Source organism: Mustela putorius, unplaced genomic scaffold (assembly GCF_011764305.1).
Source record: "Mustela putorius furo isolate JIRA1106 unplaced genomic scaffold, ASM1176430v1.1 tig00003898_pilon_pilon_pilon, whole genome shotgun sequence".
Lineage (NCBI taxonomy): Eukaryota > Metazoa > Chordata > Mammalia > Carnivora > Mustelidae > Mustela > Mustela putorius.
Window position 1 is genome coordinate 16,249,280 of NW_025422047.1, and position 22,509 is coordinate 16,271,788.

A 22,509-nucleotide genomic window follows, 5' to 3' on the forward strand; every position below is an offset into this window, starting at 1 on the left:
ACTAGGAATCAAAAGGAGTATGAAATCAGCTTTCAGGAGCTCATTTCCAATTGTCTCTTTGGGGCCAAGCTGATCTGGAAGCAAAGTCTACAGTGGCTTGCACTCTGGGGTAAACCTACTGGACCTTCTCCACTCCAGCTCTGCATATGTCAAAGGCACTGCCTAACCAATCCATAAATGCACTCAAATAATAAGACATACAAAATGTAGCTTCATGCTACTGAAAATATGTCCTAGCATTTATAAAACCTAGTTTTAGGTAATTTGAAATATATGTCAAATTTAGTGGTAAATTTTAAAGGTCTTTTTTTCTTCTTTCTAGAGTTCTTAAATTTGCTCTTGAACCTAAGTTGCCAAGTATCAAGTATCAGGCTGATGGGTCACAGATCCTTTCATTATCGTAACAACTATAATAATGCCCATGAGAGAACTAGCAACTTCCCAAGAGATTACCTCCAGGATTTGTAAGATACAGTGTGGAGAATGTATATATTCTCATTCTGGCAGAATATGGCTGTAACATAAAGAACAAAATTTTTAATGTGTGGTCAAAATATAAGTCTACGCTGAATGTATGTGGAAAAGATATTTAATTGTAAAATAGAAAAGTAGGCCAGAGTACAGTTTTAAGGGTAATTGCTTCTTTATACAGATAGGTAATCTAGAAGGGTTTTGGGTTAAACATTTTCATAAAGCAATAAGACATTAAAAAATAAAGCAAGAAAAAAGAGCTTGAAGTTACGTTTTACAAAAAAGAATGAACAGTACATCAGAGTTTAATGTCCATACATTGTGGAATTCAACAATATTGTGATGAGAGCAAGTCACAGCACAGACATACAGTTTTCACAGGGAAAAGTAAAAGTTATGTTAGACATACCTAGCATCACTGTAGTATAAAAAGTTCTTGTTCTACATACAAAAGCATTTTTTTTTTCCATAAGAATAATTTCCTGGGGGAAAATGAGTCCATGAAATATTTCAGAAACCCATATGCTCTGAGTATTCCAAAAACATTATCTTAAAATCCAGTGCCTTAAAGTGCTTTCATGTGGAAATCATGATGGAAGGCACAGAATACAGTTTCACGTCCCCACTATGAAATTTTCAAAAAAGCATAGATTTTTGCAGTTTGCAAATTCAAGTTAACTTGTAAGCTGCTCCTTCTAAGAACATTGTCAATCCCAATAAAACCAGCTTCTAGCTTACTTAACTTTCAATGACCTACAGAATAAAAGGATTTTTTCCCCTAGTTCACTTTCATCATCTTTGTGGGGAAAATACCTATGCAAGTGATGCGTTTTGAAATTATAAAACATGCAGAATATGTACAAACAGAAAGTTTAAAAAATATTTGCTTCATATACATGTAAATCTACTTGGGTATAGCTGAAATTGAACAAATATAAAAATTTGCTTTCTAAAAAATGTTTTCAGAGAATCTGAGACAACTTAAAGCTGTACAAAGATTTCCTGGGAGAAATCTTCTTTTCATATAGAAGTTTATACCTACAGGAGTAATTCCAGCATCAGTCCACCACATAATTTTTATATAACATTTGGTCTAATCGACAACGATCACCCTTAAAACTGTTCTGTTTCTGAGAAATTAAGGTTCATACTAAAATCAAAAAGAATTCACAAAAACAGTGGCTTATTGTGTTTTTGGATCTCTTCAACAATCTTTATAACTCATCTGGAACTGTAAAAAAACAAAAACTATTTACAGAATTCAGTTTTAAATACATTTCACAACTTCTAAAGTAGAGTTTTATGTTACAAGGATTCAGAGCGCATGGCTTAAGTCCGATCGGCAATCCGTAGTCTCCTCTGTTATCCTGGCTTCCTGCGACTGCGCCTTGTGGTGTACAGTTCAAAACTGTGTTTTCTCTTAACCAAAAGTAAATCAAACTACATGTTCGTAGTTAATTAAACAGCTTCTTTATTAGTCTGAAGACGAGTCATCGCTTCTAATTTTTGTCTGTAGGCCTCTGCTTCCTGTTCTTTCTTTAGAAGCTGCTGTCGATATTTTTGTGCTTCTCGATTTGCTTCATCCAGCTGTTTCTGAAGAGCTTCTCTCTCCTAATTGAAAAAAAAGGTTTTTTCAATGTTTGCATGAATACATGATTAACACACATAAGCACGCATCCCACAAACTGAAAAATCTGTAGGAGCTAGATGTAGCCACCTACTGATATTTCCAAGATGTCTTGCCTTGTCAACTAATTCATTAATAATTAAAGCCCCAAATTTTGTGCTCCACACTCTAGCAGAGATTAGTTTCTGACCTCAAGAAAGCATTCCCTAATTAAAAGTGGGATTAACATAATGAACCCAGATTGTCATACATATAAAAGTAGAGGTCCACAAAGACCAGTGAAGAGCTTTAAGAGAGAAATATAGCTCTTCACATCTCTGTGATGTTTTTATGTAAAGGTATACCAAACTATAGAAGTTAGTACTTATTGAGCACTCATTATGTAACTAAACAAGGTGATGTCCAATAACAAGACTGTAAGACAGAGATTATGCCCATTTTACAGATGACAAAAACGATGCTCAGAGATGATGTAGCCTTTCCACAGTAACACAGTTGGGTTTATGAGATTCTAATATTACTGCTTTTAATACCATCTTCCTCTCTGGTAACAAGCTAGATTCCTCATCTGTGGAATGAAGAATGTTCGTTTAGATTAATATTTCCTAAATTATCCCATTTTACAAACCAATAAAATACTAATTTCTCTATTGTGGAATTCACTAAATTAAACAAATATAAAATATATGTATTAAATTCCTCAATAACTGAGAGCTAAACACAAATCTAGTCCAATGAAAATACCTTTTCTCCTCTTCACTCTGTCCCTACACAGTTGCCTAAGGGAAAACACTTCAAAGGCTCCTTTCTCATATCTCTATGAGATATCTCTATGTATGCACATGGACAAAAGTTCGACACGCACAGGCCCAAGCTCAACCTCATTACAGAGGCCTGGGACCTTTTAGGAGGATGAGGACTCAGCGTAGGAGGGCTATGAATGATCATAAGAAATGCCAGGGTTGGGGCGCCTTGGTGGCTCAGTGGGTTAAGCCTTTGCTTTCGGCTCAGGTCATGATCTCAGGATCCTGGGATCAAGCCCCACATCCGGCTCTCTGCTCAGTGGGGAGCCTGCTTCCTTCCTCCTCTCCTCTCTCTGCCTGCCTCTCTGCCTACTTGTGATCTCTGTCAAATAAATAAAATACTTTAAAAAAAAGGAAACGCCAGGGTCACACTGGACAAGACACTTGACTAGATGGAACTGAAGGTGAGGGTCAGGAGCCTACTGGGGAAAAGGACACTTTGAGGGTCTCTTCCTCTACTTCCTTGACTCCTGTCCATTGTGAACACCAAAAGATTCCCTCCGCTTCACCATTCACATGGTCTCCAAGGAGGAGCAAGTGTTAAGACTCCTTCCTTCCTTCGATTCCACTTCCTTCCCCATACTGGGAATGAAGCTAAATCCATCCTATATTTTTCCCGAGTCCACCAAATGTGGGAATGATTGATCACATAAGTAGTCTCCAAATCTTCCATTTACACAAAATGTACAAGAAACATGTGCCCTTCATCTCCAATTTAAGAAATGCCCACGCCTTACCCTGCTACCCTTTTCTTATCCTCTTCTTACCCTTTCTCCAGCCAAGATGGCAAAGTAGAAACAAGTCAGAAAAGACAACAACCAAGAGACGAGCCTCAGGTGATAATCAACACCACTATCTTGGCAGTGAACTCTGGAGAATTTACAGCACGCCGATAGAAAGAACTGGAGAAGGGGGCTGCGTCTCCAGGAGCTAGACCACCACCTCTGGCAGGAGCACTCACGGCAACACATAAGTGTTTTAAAATTTTACATGTGTTAAGAAATAAGATCCTTTGATAACGCAAGTTTTGAATTTGGTAGGAAATACGGGAATACACTCTCTAACTCTACGGCATCTCCTTGTACTAGCTCTTCATTAACATTAGAAACAGCAATAATTCACACTCAGCAAACGAAAGCAAACTGAGTGAGGTAGTCTAACAGTAAATACAGTTTATTTTCCTTATAGCATATTTTTATTTCAATTAGAGTATATCTTCCTATAAATGAAAAGATAGCTCCCTTTTGCCTACCAGGCAAATAAAAGATTCATATTACACTGCCATTTCTTGACTGTATCTGTAAAACCTGAAAGGTAAGTATATTTATCTAAGTATACTTAGTCCTCCAGACTGAAAGCACACTTAACATTATTAAAGTTTTTTTTTTTTAAGTGTTTCCATTTTTTCCTTCTTAAGAGTATAGGTGTTTGGGGAGAGAATCTTCTTGCCATCTCACTTTTCAAAGCAAATAAAAATCTCTAAAAAGTGGAAAATATCACTTCTTATTTTACTCAGAGATCCTTTGTTGACAAATTTATTTGTTAAATGTTTACGGAACATATATTATATACAAGACATTTCCTTAAGATAAACAGTACTTTGGTTGTTTCACACGTGAATAGTCCAACAGAATGACATTTGAGGATTTATATTTAAATAGAAATACTAATCCTCTAGCTTTGACCTTTTCCAATAAAAGTACAGTAAAAAGGACTCTGACATTTGTAAATAAACACACCTTCCCCTAATAATATGTAATACTAAAATATTTTTCCTTTAACAGTCTAACACTGAAGAATTCCAAAAAAGTAAATTCTGACGATAATCACGATTTGGTAGCAACTGAGAAGATATATTTATCTTACACCACAACTCTAAACCCAAGCAATGTTAAAACAGGGCAAGGGAAGATTTGAGTTTGCTTTTTTATCTTCAAACAAAATTCTTGAATTTGGCTTCAGCTGGTAGCAATTCTCTTGAACCAGTGATATCATTTTTAATTTTCTAATATTCAAATTTATTTTTACCTTAGCTATTATAAGGCAAAACATCAGTATAGTGGTTCATGTTTTACCATACCTCTCCATAGAATTTGGAAGATAATAAAAGCAACAATGAGCACTTATTAGAAATTCTACTCCTTTACATGTGTTCTCATTTAAACTTTACAAAAATCTGATAATATAAGTGCTGTTATTTCTTCCCTGTTACTGATGGGGAAACCAAGATTTAAAAGGTTAAATATTTAAACGTGACCAAGAAAACACATCAGAAAATTACAAAACATATCCATATTCTTAACCATTAAATATTTGTTTAAAAAGAGAAAAACTGGGGGCGCCTGCATGACTCAGTGGGCTAAAGCCTCTGCCTTCAGCTCAGGTCATGATCCCAGCATCCTGGGATCACGCCCTGCATAGGGGTCTCTGCTTGGCAGGGAGCCTGCTTCCTCTTCTCTCTCTGCCTGCTTCTCTGCCTACTTGTGATCTCTGTCAAATAAATAAATAAATAATCTTTTTTAAAAAAGAGAGAGAGAGAGAAATTGGGGCACCTGGGTGGCTCAGTCGATTACGCATCTGCCTTCAGCTTGGGTCATGATCCCAGGGTCCCAGGATTCAGTCCCACATTGGGCTCCATGCTCAGCCAGGAGTCTGCTTCTCCCTCTGACCCTCCCCCTACAACTTGTGTTTTCTGTCAAAAACAAAGTCTTTAAAAAGAGAGAAAAACTGGGCAGAGTGTGTGAGCTATTTCTCTGTGTATAAACATCAATTTTCCAAGTGCCAGGGCCAAATACGATCCTGTTTTTATAAATAAAGTTTTACTGAAATAAGGCATGCGTACTCATTTTCAAAGTGTCAATGGCTACTTTCCCAATACAATGGCAAAAGTGAGTAGAGAAGCACAGACTGGTCAGTCCACAACACCAAAAGTATTTGCTACCTGGCCCTTTGCCTACTCCACCCTGAAGAAAAAAACTTATCTATAAGAGATAGGAGAGGGACCTGGGTAGCTCAGTCTGTTAAACATCTGCCTTTGGCTCAGGTTGTGATCCTGGAGTCCTGGGATTGGGCCCTGAGTAGGGATTCCTGCTAAGAGAGGAGTCGGCTTCTCCCTCCCTCTACTCCTCCCCCAGCTCATGCTCGCGCTCTCGCTCTCTCTCTCTCTCTCTGTGTCTTGCTCATGGTCTCTCTCAAATGAATAAAAATCTTAAAAAAAAAAAAAAAGGAGTACAGAAAATTTTTAACTCTGATAGATCAAAAGAATATAAAAGGAAAATATATTGGAAAAAACTGCATTAAATCAAACACTGTAAAGTTTACAGGAAACAATTTTTAAAAGAACACTAAGAATCTCAATCCGTCACTGGTTAGAAGACACAAATATTTCGTTAAAAATAAACTTGCTAAGGAGGGCACGTATTACATGGAGCACTGGGTGTGGTGCATAAACAATGAATCTTGAAACACTTAAAAAAATAAAGCTATTTCCTGAATTCACACAAGTAAATAACAGGAAAAAATCTGTTATTCTTAATACACTAATTGTATTTCTTCCCTCCCACATTACAAAATAATTCACTGATTCCATATATAGCACACTGCTTCTAAAAATATCTGTAGTGCAGTAATATCAAGAGGGTGATATGATACATATTATTGCAATTTGGTGTCTTATTCACACCTCCCCTTTGAAAAACAAATCTATTTCATTTCCTAAATTGTTACAATGCAGATATAAAAGCTGTAGCATTTATAATACATTTTCTACAATTTAAACCAATTTTGTAGGTATTATTAATAAACCTCTCCAATGCTAGTCAGGAAACTGTAAATATAAATTCTTAACACTTGACTTATAAACACTCTCTTTGGTAGTTGTAGACACACACATGCAGAGAAAACTCAAGCATGTCAGATTCTGAATAATGAGTTAATTATTTAATTCTCATAGGGCAGAGTTCCTCAATCTCAACATGGATGTTTTTGGACCAGGTAATTTTTTTTTAAAGATTTTATTTATTTATTTGACAGAGAGACAGATTACAAGTATGCAGAGAGGCAGGCAGAGAGAGAGAGAGGTGGAAGCAGGCTCCCCGCTGAGCAGAGAGCCAGATGTGGGGCTCGATCTCAGGACCCTGGGATCATGACCTGAGCTGACGGCAGAGGCTTTAAACCACTGAGCCACCCAGGCACCCCTGGACCAGATAATTCTTAACTATGGGGGCATTGTAGGATGTTTAGCAGCAGGCCCAGCCTCTATCCCCTATAGGTCAGGGGCATGCCCCTAGTTATGACAACCCAAAATGTCTCCAGACATTGCCAAATGTCCCCTGGGATCAAAAATGCCCCAGCTGAGAATCACTGCCTGCAAGAAACTTTTTTAGTTAATGGTTAAGTTGTCACTTGGAGTAGAAAAGTCTGCCCCCAAGACAACTCCACTGGTCATCTAAGAAAGTAAGTTCAAAAGCACCACTCGATGTATTATAAGGAAATGATGACCTGGTTTGATGAAAACACTGGAGGCCTCTTTTCATTCTATATCCCCAGCCCCTTCTACCATCTAGACTCATTGTAGCTTCAAGGTCTCTCTGTAGGAGCTCTATAAAGATCATGCAATGTTGGCTTGAACATTTCTGGTGATGGAGAATGAGAGCTCCATGACCAAAAAGCTCTAATTACAAAAAACAAAACAAAATACTTCTTTAAACCAAGCTAAAACTCCATCTCCCTAAAGTTCTAACCTTGGTTCTAGTTAATTTATATACCTCAATTCATACTTTCCTATTATCTGTAATTATTCTCCCAGGTCTCTAAAAAGACTAAGTCAGGGAAGGGGGGGATCAGGCTGACCTTTGAGGAAAACAACACTTAAGGGTTATTAGGTAAATAAAGGTACAAGATGCGCATTCACTATTTTAAATATATACTTTGTTGAATTCAGTAAGCTTATATTTAATAAAAATTCAAGTAATTTAAAAAGATTTTATTAAACAGTTAAAGCAAAAATAATAATAATAATAATAAAGCAAAGTACATGACAAAATTTTTTCACCTGATGTGCCAAAAAAATCATCTGACATCAAAAAACTTTTTTTAAAAGATTACTAAATAACAAGTATATTGCTACTGTTTTGTTTGTTTGTTTTTTAAGATTTTATTTATTTATTTGACAGAGAGAGATCACAAATAGGCAGAGAGGCAGGCAGAGAGAGAGAGAGAGAGAGAGAGAGGAGGAAGCAGGCTCCCTGCTGAGCAGAGAGCCCGATGCGGGACTCGATCCCAGGACCCTGAGATCATGACCTGAGCCGAAGGCAGCAGCTTAACCCACTGAGCCACCCAGGCGCCCTATATTGCTACTGTTAATGAAAAAAATTGCTAATCTGTAAGAACTTCTGTCTACTGAATATCATTTTAAATTTTGAAGAAACAAAACAACTTACCTTCAATAATTAAAGTCATACTTTTAGCAAATATTCTGGCTAAGCTATGAATTGGACTCTTGTTAACTCAATAATATATTCTTTGTGATTGTAGCTTAAAGATGTACCAGCATTACACTTAACACGAACTGTAGCAAAGATACATTCTAGTTGTCCTCAGTCAGAATTGTTGCTTTTTAGTTACTTAAAAAAAAAAAGTCCTCTTTTCGATGAAACAAGACACTTAAGAATTCTTAGACATTCACCAATATTATTATTATTTAAGATATTCAACAACATTTACTGGTTACAAATATCAGGTATTATGAATATGTGTATGAGTATGCTGACTTTTTAATTCTGATAAGTTATCCAAATGCAGAAAGTTACCCAAAACTCCAATTTGAAAGAAAATAAAACTGCAATTCAGGAAGGTAAGATAACTTGCCTCAAAGCTAACAGGGGAAAGAGGTGGGATTCAAATCCAGCTCATTTAATTTCGAGTCCAGTGTCCTTTATACTGCAATTGATCTTTTGAAGTTATTCAAGAACAATTTTGTTTTCACGTTGTATGAGTTAATGTCAAATTCAGGGAAAACAGTTTTATTTACAGTCATGTGAGACAAAAAATTTGTGAGGCACTCTGGTCTGGTTACACTTCCAAACTAGTTTGGGAGGAGGGGGAAAAAGCTGAATCCTATCAACAGCTAATCTAAATTTAAATTCCTTCTTAAAGAACTTAATAGTGAAATAAGCAGTTATGTATGGCTTTTTAAAAAAATAACCTAGTCGACAAACATCAACCTTCTTTAAAAGGATCCTCCAGCCCAAACAGGCATTTGTATTTCACTTTCAAAAGAAAAAAATGTTTTTTGTCAATATACAGTGACATTTCCTTCAGTGACTTGTGAGAATGATGCATGTAAATTTAATAGAAAATAAAGGATGGAGTGCAAGAACCAAATTCATTACAATGTTACCATGATGACAGACTTTGTTATAAACAAATTCTTCACTCATTCATTCATTCATTCAATATGTATTTATTGAGGGCTTGCTTTATGTATAAGCAAATAATTAGACAAAATAGTACTATGTACTTTCATTCTGTATCAAAACAACACCGTCAGTAATAAATATAAAAGACCAAAAATATATATATAGAAAAGCAAATTGAATTTATTTTGGACGACTGCAGCAAAACACACCGGGTAAAAGACTCCTTACTTCTATTTCTGCAGATTCCACCCGGTTTTCAATTATTTCGATACATTGTCTCTTGGCTGGTGGTTCTTCACTTATAACAGTTTCTTCAGCAATGTCAGTTGCTGGTACTGTTAATACTAAAATTAAAAAAAGTGGATATTACTTCATTTCATAAAACTAGTTGTAACATTGTTGATGCAACTCATCTAAAATAAAGATGTCCCAAAATAATAATTTACAAGCATTAATTTTCTTTTTATGAGGATATCTATATTGGTCTTCAGGGTGCATTTTTATTTATTTTTATTTATTTATTTATTTTTTAAAGATTTTATTTATTTATTTGACAGAGAGAGATCACAGTAGGAGAGAGGAAGGGAAGAGATCACAGAGAGAGAGGAAGGGAAGCAGACCCCCTGCTGAGCAGAGAGCCTGACATGGGACTCGATCCCAGGACCCTGAGATCATGACCTGAGCCTAAGGCAGCGGCTTAACCCACTGAGCCACCCAGGTGCCCCCAGGGTGCATTTTTAAAGAATACTATTTATTTTTTAAAAAATTTTACAGATGACATATTCACTATATGGGTGAAAAACCAATTAGCGTAATAGAGAATCACATTTTTTGGTGTCTTGCTATTGTTCTTGTGTTAACTTATATAAAAACAAACATGAACACACATTTTCATTTTTCTATCTTATACAAAAGGTAGCATACATACAATAGAGACACTGTTCTCCCTCCACTTTCTTCACTCCATGTACCGAGGGTATCTTCCATCAGCACATGCAGTGCTCACTTTCATCTAGCCACATAACAGTCCACGGCATGGACACACCATTATGAACATTGTCTGTGTATAACCTTTGCTTGTTTTTCTTTTGGCTTATTGGACTTTGTCCCTAATTTTTAGTATTTCTTTATACAGATATAAATATACATAGAGAGAGAGAGAGAGAGAGGGAGGCTGTCCTTGCTCTGCATAGCAAGCAGTACAGACCATAGAAATGACTGAGAGCTGGAATCATGCAAAGCAATTTTAATAATCAATGGAGAAAATTACAATTGTGTAATAGCCTTTAAAGTTTTTTATCAAAATATTAAAAACTCTGTCAGTTATAAATATAAGCAGAAATGAAAAAAGTAAAATTTTTAGTACACTGGAATTTAAAACATTAGTGATCTTGAGAATTAAAGTCTTTTATTTCCTTTAACTCATAGTACATTACACTTATAAATTAACCCAAAAAGAATTGAGAACCTTGTATCTGCTTCATTGGACTGTCTGCATAGTCTGTATATATTCATATGTCAGTTACACATTTTTTAATTACAGAGGCTTTAAAAGTTTATCTTAATACTCATTAAGTGCCTCTCATTGCTCTTCTTTCCCAGAGTTTTCCTTAATCTTCTTCCCTTCTCCACCCACTAATATAACTTCAGAATCTCTTTGACTTGTTGCAGGAAAAAAACCTGTTAGTCTCTGTTATGGGCTGAATTGTGTCCTCCTCAAAATTCAAATACTTCAGTCCTAACCCCCAGTACTTCACAATGTGACTGTTCATTTGGAGATTTGGCCTTTAAAGAGGTAAATAAGGTAAAATGAGGTCATGTGGGTGGGCCCTAACCCAGTATGACTGTTGTCATTTTAGGAGAGATTAAGACAAAGACAACACAGACTGAGGGACATCCACATAAGGACACAGTGAGAAGGCAGCCATCTGCAAGCCAAGGAAGGAGAAAGCCTCAGAAGAAACCAAATTTGCCAACACCTTATCTTGGACCTCAAACCTCCAGCACTGTGAGAAGATAAATTTCTGTTGAGCCGTTCAGTCTGTGGTATTTTGCTGTGGCAGGCCTAGCAAACTAAAACAGTTTTTGGGTTTTTTTCCCTGTATCATATTACATTTATAAATTAGCTCAGGGAGAATGGAGATCTTTATGAGAGTAAATCTTCTCAACCAAAAACATGACATTTCTTTCCATTTGTTCGTGGGTTGAGAGCAGTCTGTCTGTGTAACGATCAGGTATTAGAAACATTATATCTGCTTCATACAAACTGTGAAAGTTTTCTTATTTCTATAAAATTACAATCAGTTCTTTGAAGCTTTGTGAAAGCATCTGGACCTGACCCAAATTTTGGACTAGCCATCAGAAATTTCTGCAGAATGGAAGAGAATGGCTGGCCTTCTAGGCTTCACAGGTCAAAGGGCTCCTCTTCTGCTATAGAGACAAACTTTTTCCCTGAGACCTGGTTACCCTATAGTGCCATACCTCCTCTGTCACTCTAAACCAAACCTCTAGCTCTAGCCCCTGCCTCCCCCAATTCCTTCACTAGCCATGAAGGGACACAGTCTCTGCAATCCTAATCATTTTCTAAAAGGTTATGCATGTGCACACACTTTTTTTTGTTGGGGGCAGGGGTCCTGGGTCCCTGGCAATGCTTGCTCAGATAGGAATTTTCTGCACCTTCTCTTTCTGCTTCCTCCAGCATTCACGCCCTACCCTACCTCAGCCCTGCTTACAGCATCTCCTACATAGCCTGGGCCCTGTCTTGCTGAGTGTGTGTTTATTGCTAATTTCTGAGCTCAATCTCTTCTCTTTTCCTAATGCACTGTGGGCTTTCATGAAGGTTCTCTTGCCCTGATGCTAATGGACTTAGGTGGTTTGCGCAGCACTTAAAATACGGAATTTTATGGTTTTCTCAGCCTTTTGTTTAATCTAGCTTACTACTTTCAGTGGTTTCCAAGGGGGGTAAAATGGGAATGTTATTGACAAAGCTGCTAATAGTGGCTACCACATTCCTACTACAAGTCCTAAGCCCAACTTCTTTGTAAGGAGCCTTTTCTAACATGGTATTTTTAAAAAACTATATGATATCTGAATTGCAATAAATGGCAATAAATTGCAATAAATGCAATAGATTGCAATAAAAGGAATTATTGTCCAAAGCAGATTCTGAATTGTTTACTTAAGCTCATTTTCCAACCAGATACTTTGGAGCCAATTCTTTTTACCACCTAGCATATACTCAGAGATACCAAGTTCATTTCAATACTAACCCAAGCAAATAAAATTAGCCAATCACGTCTGTTGCAAAAGGTTACAAAAATATAATTTAAGAAATAAATAAATACTTTGAGAAACACCATAATTTCCCGAGCATTGAGAATAAATTCAAACTTTATGCACATGCCTACTACCAACCTTGTTGTCCATCTGGCATGGTCACAATGATGGGCTGACCTATTCCACTGGTCGGAATGGAGTGCAAATTTCCAAGCTGAATTCCATCTGTGACTATTGTGATGACCTGTTGACCCCCTGAGCTAACTACTTGCTGAATGGCACCATCCACGGATTCTGCTGTAACTACCTCCTCCGTAGCCACTACTGGAAAAAAAAAATATGTAAAAATCAGCGAACATGTACAGAAGTATGACTAGAAATTTATTTTTGCTTTGCTGCTTTTGTTTTCCCTTTTTTTTTTTTTTAAAAAGATTTTATTTATTATTTGCTTGACAGACAGAGATCACAAGTAGGCAGAGAGGCAGGCAGAGAGAGAGGGGGAAGCAGGCTCCCTGCTGAGCAGAGAGCCCGATGCAGGGCTCGATCCGAGGACTCTGGGACCATGACCTGAGCCGAAGGGAGAGGCTTTAACCCACCCAGGCACCCATTCCCTGCTTTTTGTGTGTATGACACAGAAAAGCTACTACATGGTTTTTATTAAATTCTCTCTGCAGTGGTGCTGTACATATCTATGTAAACCATCACCGACAAGTCCCACAATTTACAATTAGGAGCCTTAATTTACAATTAAGTGAGTTCTAGCTATGCATGTGTATATTTAAAAAATAATATCTCTTCATTTAGTTATACGAGGTACAGAAATTATAAAACCTCCCAAGGTCACAGATATAACAAGAGTTACATATGCTTAAGAAAATTCTGTAATCCAAAAAGAGAATTTTGTATGTGGTTACGCTCCATTTATATTTACATGAGTAGATACACATTTCCATATTTGATGAAACAAGAAAATCTGTATTTTTCAAGTAAGCAGAATAAACAGTTTTCCCTTTTTGGAGTTGCCTTGACAGTAAGTGGCACACAGATCGAGTACTCTGTGATAGTGAATAATACAATATAGTAACATTTATTTAAATAAAATCCAAAACTATGTTCTTAATATTTTGTGAGAGGCTCAGAGAGGATTCTGGCAGTTGAAAACAGCATCCCTGCCTTTGCATGGGTAAAGAAATCACAGTTTAATGCTGCCAAAATCCTTTCCCACAGGCAATCCTAGGCCCAACTACTGCTCCTGAAAGATACATGTACAGCAACATTCATAGCAGCTTTACTCATGATAGTAAAAGACTTGAAACCAACCAGATATCCATCAAAAGGAGGATGGATGAACAGACTATGGTAGATTGATACAGTAGAATACAACACAGCAATTAAAACAAAATATAAAACATGGATAAATCTGACAAAAAACATGCTCAGTGATATAAGTCAGATACAAAATATATACTCTACTCTTCCCACTTATGAACTAGGCAGTGATTATACAGGAGTAGTCACACTGACATAATTCATTATACTCTATACTTATTAGCTGTGCATTTTTCTGTATGCATATTACACTTCAACAAAGAAAATGGATTCCAAAGGAATAATGATAGGTATTAAAGAGGGCACGTGATGTCATGAGCACACCTAATGGATCACTGAATGCTACATCACAAACTAATGATCTACTATATGTTGGCTAACTGAATTAAAAAAAAAAAAAAAAAAAAAAAAGGAAAGAAAACAGAATGGTAATAATGGATTATAGCACAATGAATCTTTAAAAATCCATTTGCCCATAATAATACTTCATGAAAAAGGGCAGAAAGGGGGAAAGAGGAAAGATCTTGATAGAAGAATCACATATAATTAACAAAACAAGAAAAATTATCATTATAACCCCCAATGTAATAATTAATTCAAACAAGGGTCACCAATAGGTGTTAAAACCACTGAAATACTGCAAGAAACAAGATATTCATATATTCTCAAAGTATCACACCAAAGATTAGTAGGGGAAAGGTACCTGTAAGGACCTGCCAGTGACCACTCTCACCAACCCGTCAGGATCAGGATGGCCTGACAAGTGCCTCCTGATGTGATGCAACAGGACATTACAAAACATCACTTGTGTTCTTCCTGAAAAATCTTTGGCCTGCATCTAATTATTACTAAACAAACGGATCCAGAATGAAATGTCTGTGCACACAACGGGCACAGAGTCTACAAAGATTTCAATGTCAAAAAGAACAATGGAAGTAGTAGGGGCTGCCCTATGCTGGGGGAGACCAAAGAGACACAGCAAATACAATGCGTGAACTTTGGATCCTGGGTGAAAAACAAACATTTTCTAAAGGATATTTGGGGGCTAACTGGGGAAACTTGAATGTGGACCACATGTCAGATACTGTTACTAAATTAATGTTGATGTTTTTAGGAAATACAGTGAGCCATGAATATGTAACAGGCTGTCCTTGTTCCTGGGAGATATATGCTGAAGTATTTAAGGGTGAGGTGTCATAATATCTGCCCACCGGTAGATAACTGGGGATAATAAAAGTGCACCCGTGTGTGTACATGCAGGTGTGGCAAATTTTAACAGGTGGTAAGGACAGGCGAAAGGTATAAATAAAGTTCATCCTCCAATTTATCTATGGGCTTGAAAACTGTCAATCTAAAAAGAAGTCTTAATATAACATTTAATACATATAATTCTGAAAAATAATTTCAAATAATTGTACAAAATAAAGAACAATTCAATATAATTCTGAAAAAAGAAATCACATAAAAACTATTTCTAAATAATATGGGTTTTTTCATGGATTATTTGAGGGAACACTTTACAAAAAGCTTAATTAAATAAAACTATTCTCTCATGAGCCCTGTTACCTACCATTCAGGCATACAGGTGCTCTGAAACATGCTAAATGGCTACCAATTGCCAGCAGAACATCATAGGTATTAGTGAGCTCCTTTTTAAAAGAAGACAAATATGAGTACCCTAGTTTTCAAAGATGTACTCCCGGTATAGCCACAGACCTAGCTGCAACCCTATGATTCTGGAATTTGTAATAACTAAGGGTCACAGTACAAACTGCAGAACAGAATACTGAAAATGTTTCGAGTTCTCTCATTTTTGTTTCTCTTAAACTATAACTAGGCTTTATCACCAAGCACTTAAGAAAATTTCAGGAAGATAATTATAAAATGAAATGTAGGACATAAAACAGAAATATATTCAACAGAACTACTACTAAGGTTTTCAAACACATTAGTTATTGCTTTGATTTTTTATTAAAAATATCCATATGAAAAAGAAATGTTCAGTCTGATTGAATGCTAAACTACAAGTAGTAAATACTTTAAAACATAATCATACATAAGAGATATCTGAGATCACACACAATCAAGGCACAACTCAAGAACTTTCATCTTTGCACTATCTCGATGACTATCATTAAAATAATAGAGTTCCTCCCTTTCATCTAAAAAGTTTTCTTTTTAAGTTGTGCTGTAGTAAGGAATTTGAGAAAAAAATATAGGGAAACCAATTATGTAGGAAGACAAAGTGTCCCTCAGAAATCCCAAGAACAACCCAACAGTGAAATGTGGAAACATGTAAAAATAAAAGAGACAAAATAAAAAACTTTAGGGATGCCTGGGTGGCTCAGTGGGTTAACCCTCTGCCTTCAGCTCAGGTTATGATCTCAGGGTCCTGGGATCGAGGCCCACATCGGGCTCTCTGCTCGGTGGGGAGCTTGCTTCCCCCCCTCTCTCTCTGCCTGCCTCTCTATCTACTTGTGATCTGCCTGTCAAATCAATAAATAAAATTTAAAAAAAAAAAAAAACTTTAAAAAAGACTTATTTAAAATACACACACACACACACACACACCCTCCTCCCCTGGATTAAAAAAAATAAATAAGTGTAATATTCATTGATCTAAATCAAAAGTTAGATTGTAATATATAAAGAAGGCCCAGATAGCCTACATCATCACTGAACATATCAGAGATCTCTTGTTGAACAAGACTTAAATATAATGCCACAGAATTCAAATAACACAGAGAAAAAAACCTGTCTTGAGGACTGAAAATTCTTCATATAAATGTTTCAATGTGAGAAACCGTGTTCACTGAAAATATTTCAAAGGTATTGGGCCTACAAGTGAACCTGAAATTAAAAACAAAAAATCAAAACCAACACAACCTTATCAAGTCCAGGAGCTTATCCCTTAAAGACAATTCACTTTTACTGTTCTATTTTAGGAACAGCAGAAAAACAATGTACAGAGAGGACCTGATTCAAATTTCACTATTAGGAGAAAGGAGGGAAACAGCTACCAGATGCATTACTCCTCTGGAAAAACACCGTATGAACAATTAACAGAAGTTGTTCTAAAGATAAAAAGGAAGGATGGTCACAGATGCCTATTTAATCATGAGATTATATAGCTGGGGCACAAAAAAGAATAAGGCTAAGCAAAACAAAATCAATATAGGACTTTAGGCTAGAGCCATACAATAGCGTTTTATGGGGGCACCTGGGTGGCTCAGTGGGTTAAGCCTCTGCCTTCAGCTCAGGTCATGATCCCAGGGTCCTGGGATTGATGCCCACATCGGGCTCTGCTTGGCAGGGAGCCTGCTTCCCCCACCTCTCTCTCTCTGCCTGCCTCTCTGCCTACTTGTGATCTCTCTGTCAAATATATAAATAAAATATTTTTTTAAAAATAGCGTTTTATGAAAGAATTTACTTTAAAAGGACTAGACAAACTATACTGAGGATGTAAGGCCTACATCTAACCAATTACGACTTCCAATTCTACAAAAACAAGTCTCAAATCTTGTCACTTCTTGTCTCTTGGCCAAATCCTAATCCATGCCACCACTATCTCTTCCCAGTTGATTGCATTAAGAGTCCTAACTGAATGCCTTTTCAGAGCCTGCCTACACAATCATTTTCAAAGTCCTTCATACCTTACCTTCAACCACCATGAGTTACTCTCCCACTCACTGGGCTTAGCCACACGGGCCTCTGAAGTGCCCTGAAAGCGACAAGCTCCTCCTGACCTCAAAAGCTTTATAAGTGTCCCTCTTCCTCAAATGTTCTTCCTCCAGTGTTTGCTCTACTAATTCCTACTCCATCTTTTTTTTTTTTTAAAGATTTATTTATTTATTTGACAGAGAGAGATCACAAGTAGGCAGAGAGGCAGGCAGAGAGAAGGAGGAAGCAGGCTCCCAGCTGAGCAGAGAGCCTGACACGGGACTCCATCCCAGGACCCTGAGATCATGACCCGAGCCAAAGGCAGCGGCTTAACCCACTGAGCCACCCAGGCGCCCTCCTACTCCATCTTTATTTTAAAATATCTCGTCCTCTAGGAAGTTTCTCTGAGCCACCAGACTAGGTGAAAATCCTGCCTTCTTTACAGGTAGCACTGATCAAAGTTATTTACCTGGGTAGCTGCTGGACATCCTGTTCTACCCAAAGACCACATGTCTGACAAGGGCTGGGACTGAATCTGATTGTTCACTATTTTCTCTCTGGCACCAAGCAGAGTAACCAGGTCATGAGAGACACTCAACAAAAATCTGTTCAGTGCATGAATAAATAATTTTTCTCAAAATAAATGAATAGCTGTTTACAAATGTATAAGTGGAAATTTTAGCACAAGAACAGCTCTGAGTTATTTCTTTAACCCAAAACATGATCTATCCTTCCAAGAACTCTTGTTTGCACACTTTTGTTTTGTTTTAAAGCAAAAAGAAAGGGAGTAAGAGTGTGAGTTTCCTGAAGTTTTGATTTTTCAAAGAGAGAATACCTGTAACAGAGGGGGCTATAAGCTTTGGTAGAAAGAGGTAACGTAACGCCTTTGTTCATTAATAAAGAGTATACCACTACATGGCTGTGATTTTCCTCATGAAGAAAAAAAGCAGCTGCACTCTCTCCCAAAGAATTTTTTTTTTACTTTTTTTTTTTTTTTACTTTTTTTTGTATCTGCATTTTGGAGTAACTTCCAAAATGGAATCAACTGGAATGAGTTCTCTTCCATCTAAATCCCTACATCTCACCCATTAAAGAAAGACAAGGGAACAAAACATTTATTTCAGCAGACTGTTTCAACAGACATACCTCGGGAGGAAAGGCAAGAATAGTGATGCTTTTGTTTGGTAGAAGACAAAATGATAATCACATATAAATAGTTATTCCTATCACAAACCAAATTATAAACATTGTAGAAGCGACCAGTCCACTGATCATCAAGAAACTGCAATATATTAATAGTGGTCACTGTCACACAACTTCAGAATCAATCAGACCTTGAACACAAAATTCTGTTCACCATTTAATGGTTATGCTACTTTCGGAAAAATTATTTAAACTCATACATCTCAGCTCTTCATCACATATAAAATGAGAGTACTACTAAGAGTGCCTTGGTGGCTCAGTGGGTTAAAGCCTCTGCCTTTGGCTCAGGTCATGATCCCAGGGTCCTGGGATCGAGCCCCAAGTCAGGCTCTCTGCTCAGTGGGGAGCCTGTTTTCCCCTTCCTCTCTCTCTCCGCCTTCCTCTCTGCCTACTTGTGATCTCTGTCTCTCAAATAAATAAATAAAATCTTTAAAAAAAAATAAAGAGAGTACTACTTTACTTCCCAGATCCTAACTAGGATGTCCTTGAAAAAATATATGTAAATATTTTCTAAAGTCAGGATGAGCCTGACAATTGATGTTAAGAGAAACTAAAGAGCCATGAAGCAGAGAATAATTAGTGTGAGCATGTGGAAACTGAGCTGTGAGAAGATATTTCCTTGTCTGATTACACATCTCAGCTGACTTATTTACATTGGTGGCAATGTACTCACCTGAACTTTAACTTAATTCAAGCTCTTAAAATATCTTCAAAAAGATTCCACTATGACGTAGCAGTGAAATGAAAAATTACTACACTCACAATAGATTGTAAATCACATGCGATAAAAGTCAACTGAAATTCTTAATCTCTCAGACTAAATCATATATAACATTTTCAAAAGTAGAAAGCAGAGAAGTTGGTATGACTAATCAGGAAGCCAAACATCTAAATGTCAAAATTTCAGCTGACCTTCAAGAAAAGTTGCCTAATTTTCAGAGATACATCCTTTAATTAAAGACAAAAAATTAGAAAGTTTACCAAAATAGAAACCACCAATAAAATTAATTTTCTTTGCTATGCTTATGCAATGACAAAGATGCTAAAGAGATATAGGCACAGGTTATAAAAGCAGCAAATCCAATATGATGCTGCACATAACTGCTAACAGCCAAAAGTGATTCTGAAAAATCTGACAACTCCCAAATACAAGGGCTTAGATTCCAAAATTGATGGTGATGCTAAAGAAGCTGGAGAATAGATAAAATGTTTATTATCACTAGTTAGTAAAGAAAGGAGTGAGAGAGAGAAAGAGAGAGAGAAAGAAGAGAAAAATAGGCACATTTTTCTCCCTGAAAAAAACCACGTCTTTCAATTAGTAGCACCTTAAAGAGTCAAATCCAGTAATATAGATCTTCAAGCTTTTTGGTGAGGAGTCAGTGAGATTGTGAGTAAAACATTTACTACAGGGCACAGCACACAAGTAAGCACTCAATGATCTGTTGTCGTTACTGTTATTATTGGGCACAATTTGAAAAAAAACACAAATTTAAATAATGAGTGACAATAAATTATTCTTTTATAACCACTTTTAAAAGCTAAATATAATGGCCTAAACTATGGTAAGAATAATAATTTTATGAAGTTTTTAAAATTCCCTAATGAAAAAAACATCTACTTACATAATAATTACAGCAGAAACTATTTTGCTTACGTGTCAAAGTAAAACCTGGTCTAAGCCAGCTACTGATACTGTTTTCATTGTTCACCATCAGGTCATCCTTTAATGGTGATGCGGGCATGCTACTTCCTAGTTCTGTCAGTCTGTAAGATTCTATATAATTCTAATAGAACTGACAAAAATTAAAAGTTATGAAAAAGCAAGTTCATATATGTATTTATCTACTTTATATAAAAAGTCACAGACTAGTGAAAACAAAGGCCATTGGGTATAGAGACATGGTTTTCTATGAATCACACAAGTTTGCTTTTAATCTTAATCAGGTTTTAATTAATTGACAAGTTTTAACATTCTTTTAAAAATCCAGATTTTCAGCTTTCCATGAAAGACGGAATCTGGCAACACCGCACATAGGACCATAATTGGCTAGAGCTAAATAGCAGATGCCCTCTGCTCTGGGCTCCCGTCTTCAGAAGGCCGTCATCAGAAATCTGCTCTCATTAGCCTTTTATATTACCTTTCTAGCCTTTGCAAATATTTGAGTTTCCAACTTTTAAAATGCACATTGCCTTGTTTCTCTAACCTGGCGTTTCTGCAGAGTTAGACAGCGGAGCAGACGCTTCAGCTAGGGCAGCTAACGTAGCTAATACTGACGTAGATGAGTTTCCAAACTGAACTGCAGATACACCGGTTTCATCTGTGACAAAAGAGAAGACAGATTTATATTTTAAAGGAGCTTAAGCTAATGCACTTTTATGATGCTCTGTTTTACTTTATTCCACTCTTAAATGAAGCTTGGATCATCGGTGTGAAAAACAGGCTTGGATATCATTACTTTTTAGAAGATAATATTGCAGTATATTTTGCAATATCACCTTTCTTCAAATTCTTGTGTCTCCTAAAAACTGGTTTTTGCCGATACCAAAGAAAACCAAGGCGATAGATATACTCTTACCCTCATTCTCCAACACTTCTTTCTTACAAGGAGGATACCTACTAAAGCATAAAGTCCCAACAGCTATCCTATATGCATCTCAATACCTGTTGCCTTGGATGAATTTTCTGAAGATACCAGACCTGTTAGGTTCACCACCCCTCCAGGTCCGATGATAAACTGTGGTGTGGCGGCGTGTATCGTCACGGTGTCTGGACTCTCCGGGTTTGTGTTGATTTGGTTCTGCATAGCAATCTAGGGCACAAATCAAAATGGCGTTTTTAGAATTACAACTGGAATATATAGCACAGACTCGCAATGTAGTGCAAACATAAACATACAGGAAATTCTAAAACTTAAGAATCATATAAAACAAAGGGAAACCTTTGTATACGGTCTACTAAGAATGCAGTGGTAAATCACAGAGAGGAATTAACATATTAATTCCCCTGTTAGGTAAAAAGCAGCAAAATCCCATGAGAAGAGAAAGGGATATCTGGAAGGCTTTTTATAGAGGACAGTTGAAAGATTTTGCTGCCCTGTGGCTACAGAAATCAAATTACTTTAATATTTCCTCTACTATATTCAGCAATATACGTATCACTATACCTATAATGCATGTCCTTCCTAATTAACTGTTTTCAGTCTTCAACCCTGGCCCCCAAATTATACTCCTAAGAATGAAAGAACTACAAGAGGCATCACAATAATCATTTTCCTGGACATATAAAATATTTTAAGTAACTGGCTGAAATTCAATAGAGTTAGATGGTCTTAACTAAGGGTTCTACTGGGATGGAGAACAAGAAGATAGGCAAGAGGCAGTGAGTAAGGATAATTTATATCAAAGTTGTATAGCCAAAGAAAAAAGAAACAGTATTGGCTATTAGAAAAACTTGCTCCGGGGGGTCCGGGTGGCGCAGTCAATTAAGCATCTGACTCTTGGTTTTGACTCAGGTCATGATCTCAGGGTTGTGAGATTGAGCCCTGTGTGGGGCTCCACACTAAGCGCAGAGTCTGCTTAAGACTCTCTCTCCCTTTCCATCTGCCCCTCCCTTCAATAATTAAATAAATATTTTTAAAAAGAAGCATGCCCAAAAGCCATAAATAACTATGCTTCCAGATTTTTTTTGAGGATGATTAAAAATAAAAGAAACCAATCAAAG

The 22,509-nt window shown here is 36.7% G+C and overlaps 1 protein-coding gene across 5 annotated transcripts in view; it reads right to left on the bottom strand.

Moving 5' to 3' along the window:
* Window positions 1–571: 571 nt before the first annotated feature.
* The window catches only part of GABPB1 (GA binding protein transcription factor subunit beta 1), a 67,600-nt gene continuing 45,662 nt past the window's right edge, over window positions 572–22,509 (bottom strand). Inside the window, exons 5-9 of one of the 5 annotated variants that reach the window (XM_004755450.3) lie at window positions 21,451–21,598; window positions 20,993–21,106; window positions 12,735–12,917; window positions 9,549–9,664; window positions 572–2,082 (exon numbers count right to left, since the gene is read on the bottom strand). In XM_004755450.3, the coding sequence (XP_004755507.1) occupies window positions 1,930–2,082; window positions 9,549–9,664; window positions 12,735–12,917; window positions 20,993–21,106; window positions 21,451–21,598 (714 nt within the window). In that variant the 3' untranslated portion in view covers window positions 572–1,929. Of the gene's footprint in view, window positions 2,083–9,529; window positions 9,665–12,734; window positions 12,921–20,992; window positions 21,107–21,450; window positions 21,599–22,509 lie in introns of all 5 variants that reach the window. The other 4 variants (XM_004755453.3, XM_004755452.3, XM_004755449.3 and 1 more) reach the window with 4 other exon arrangements.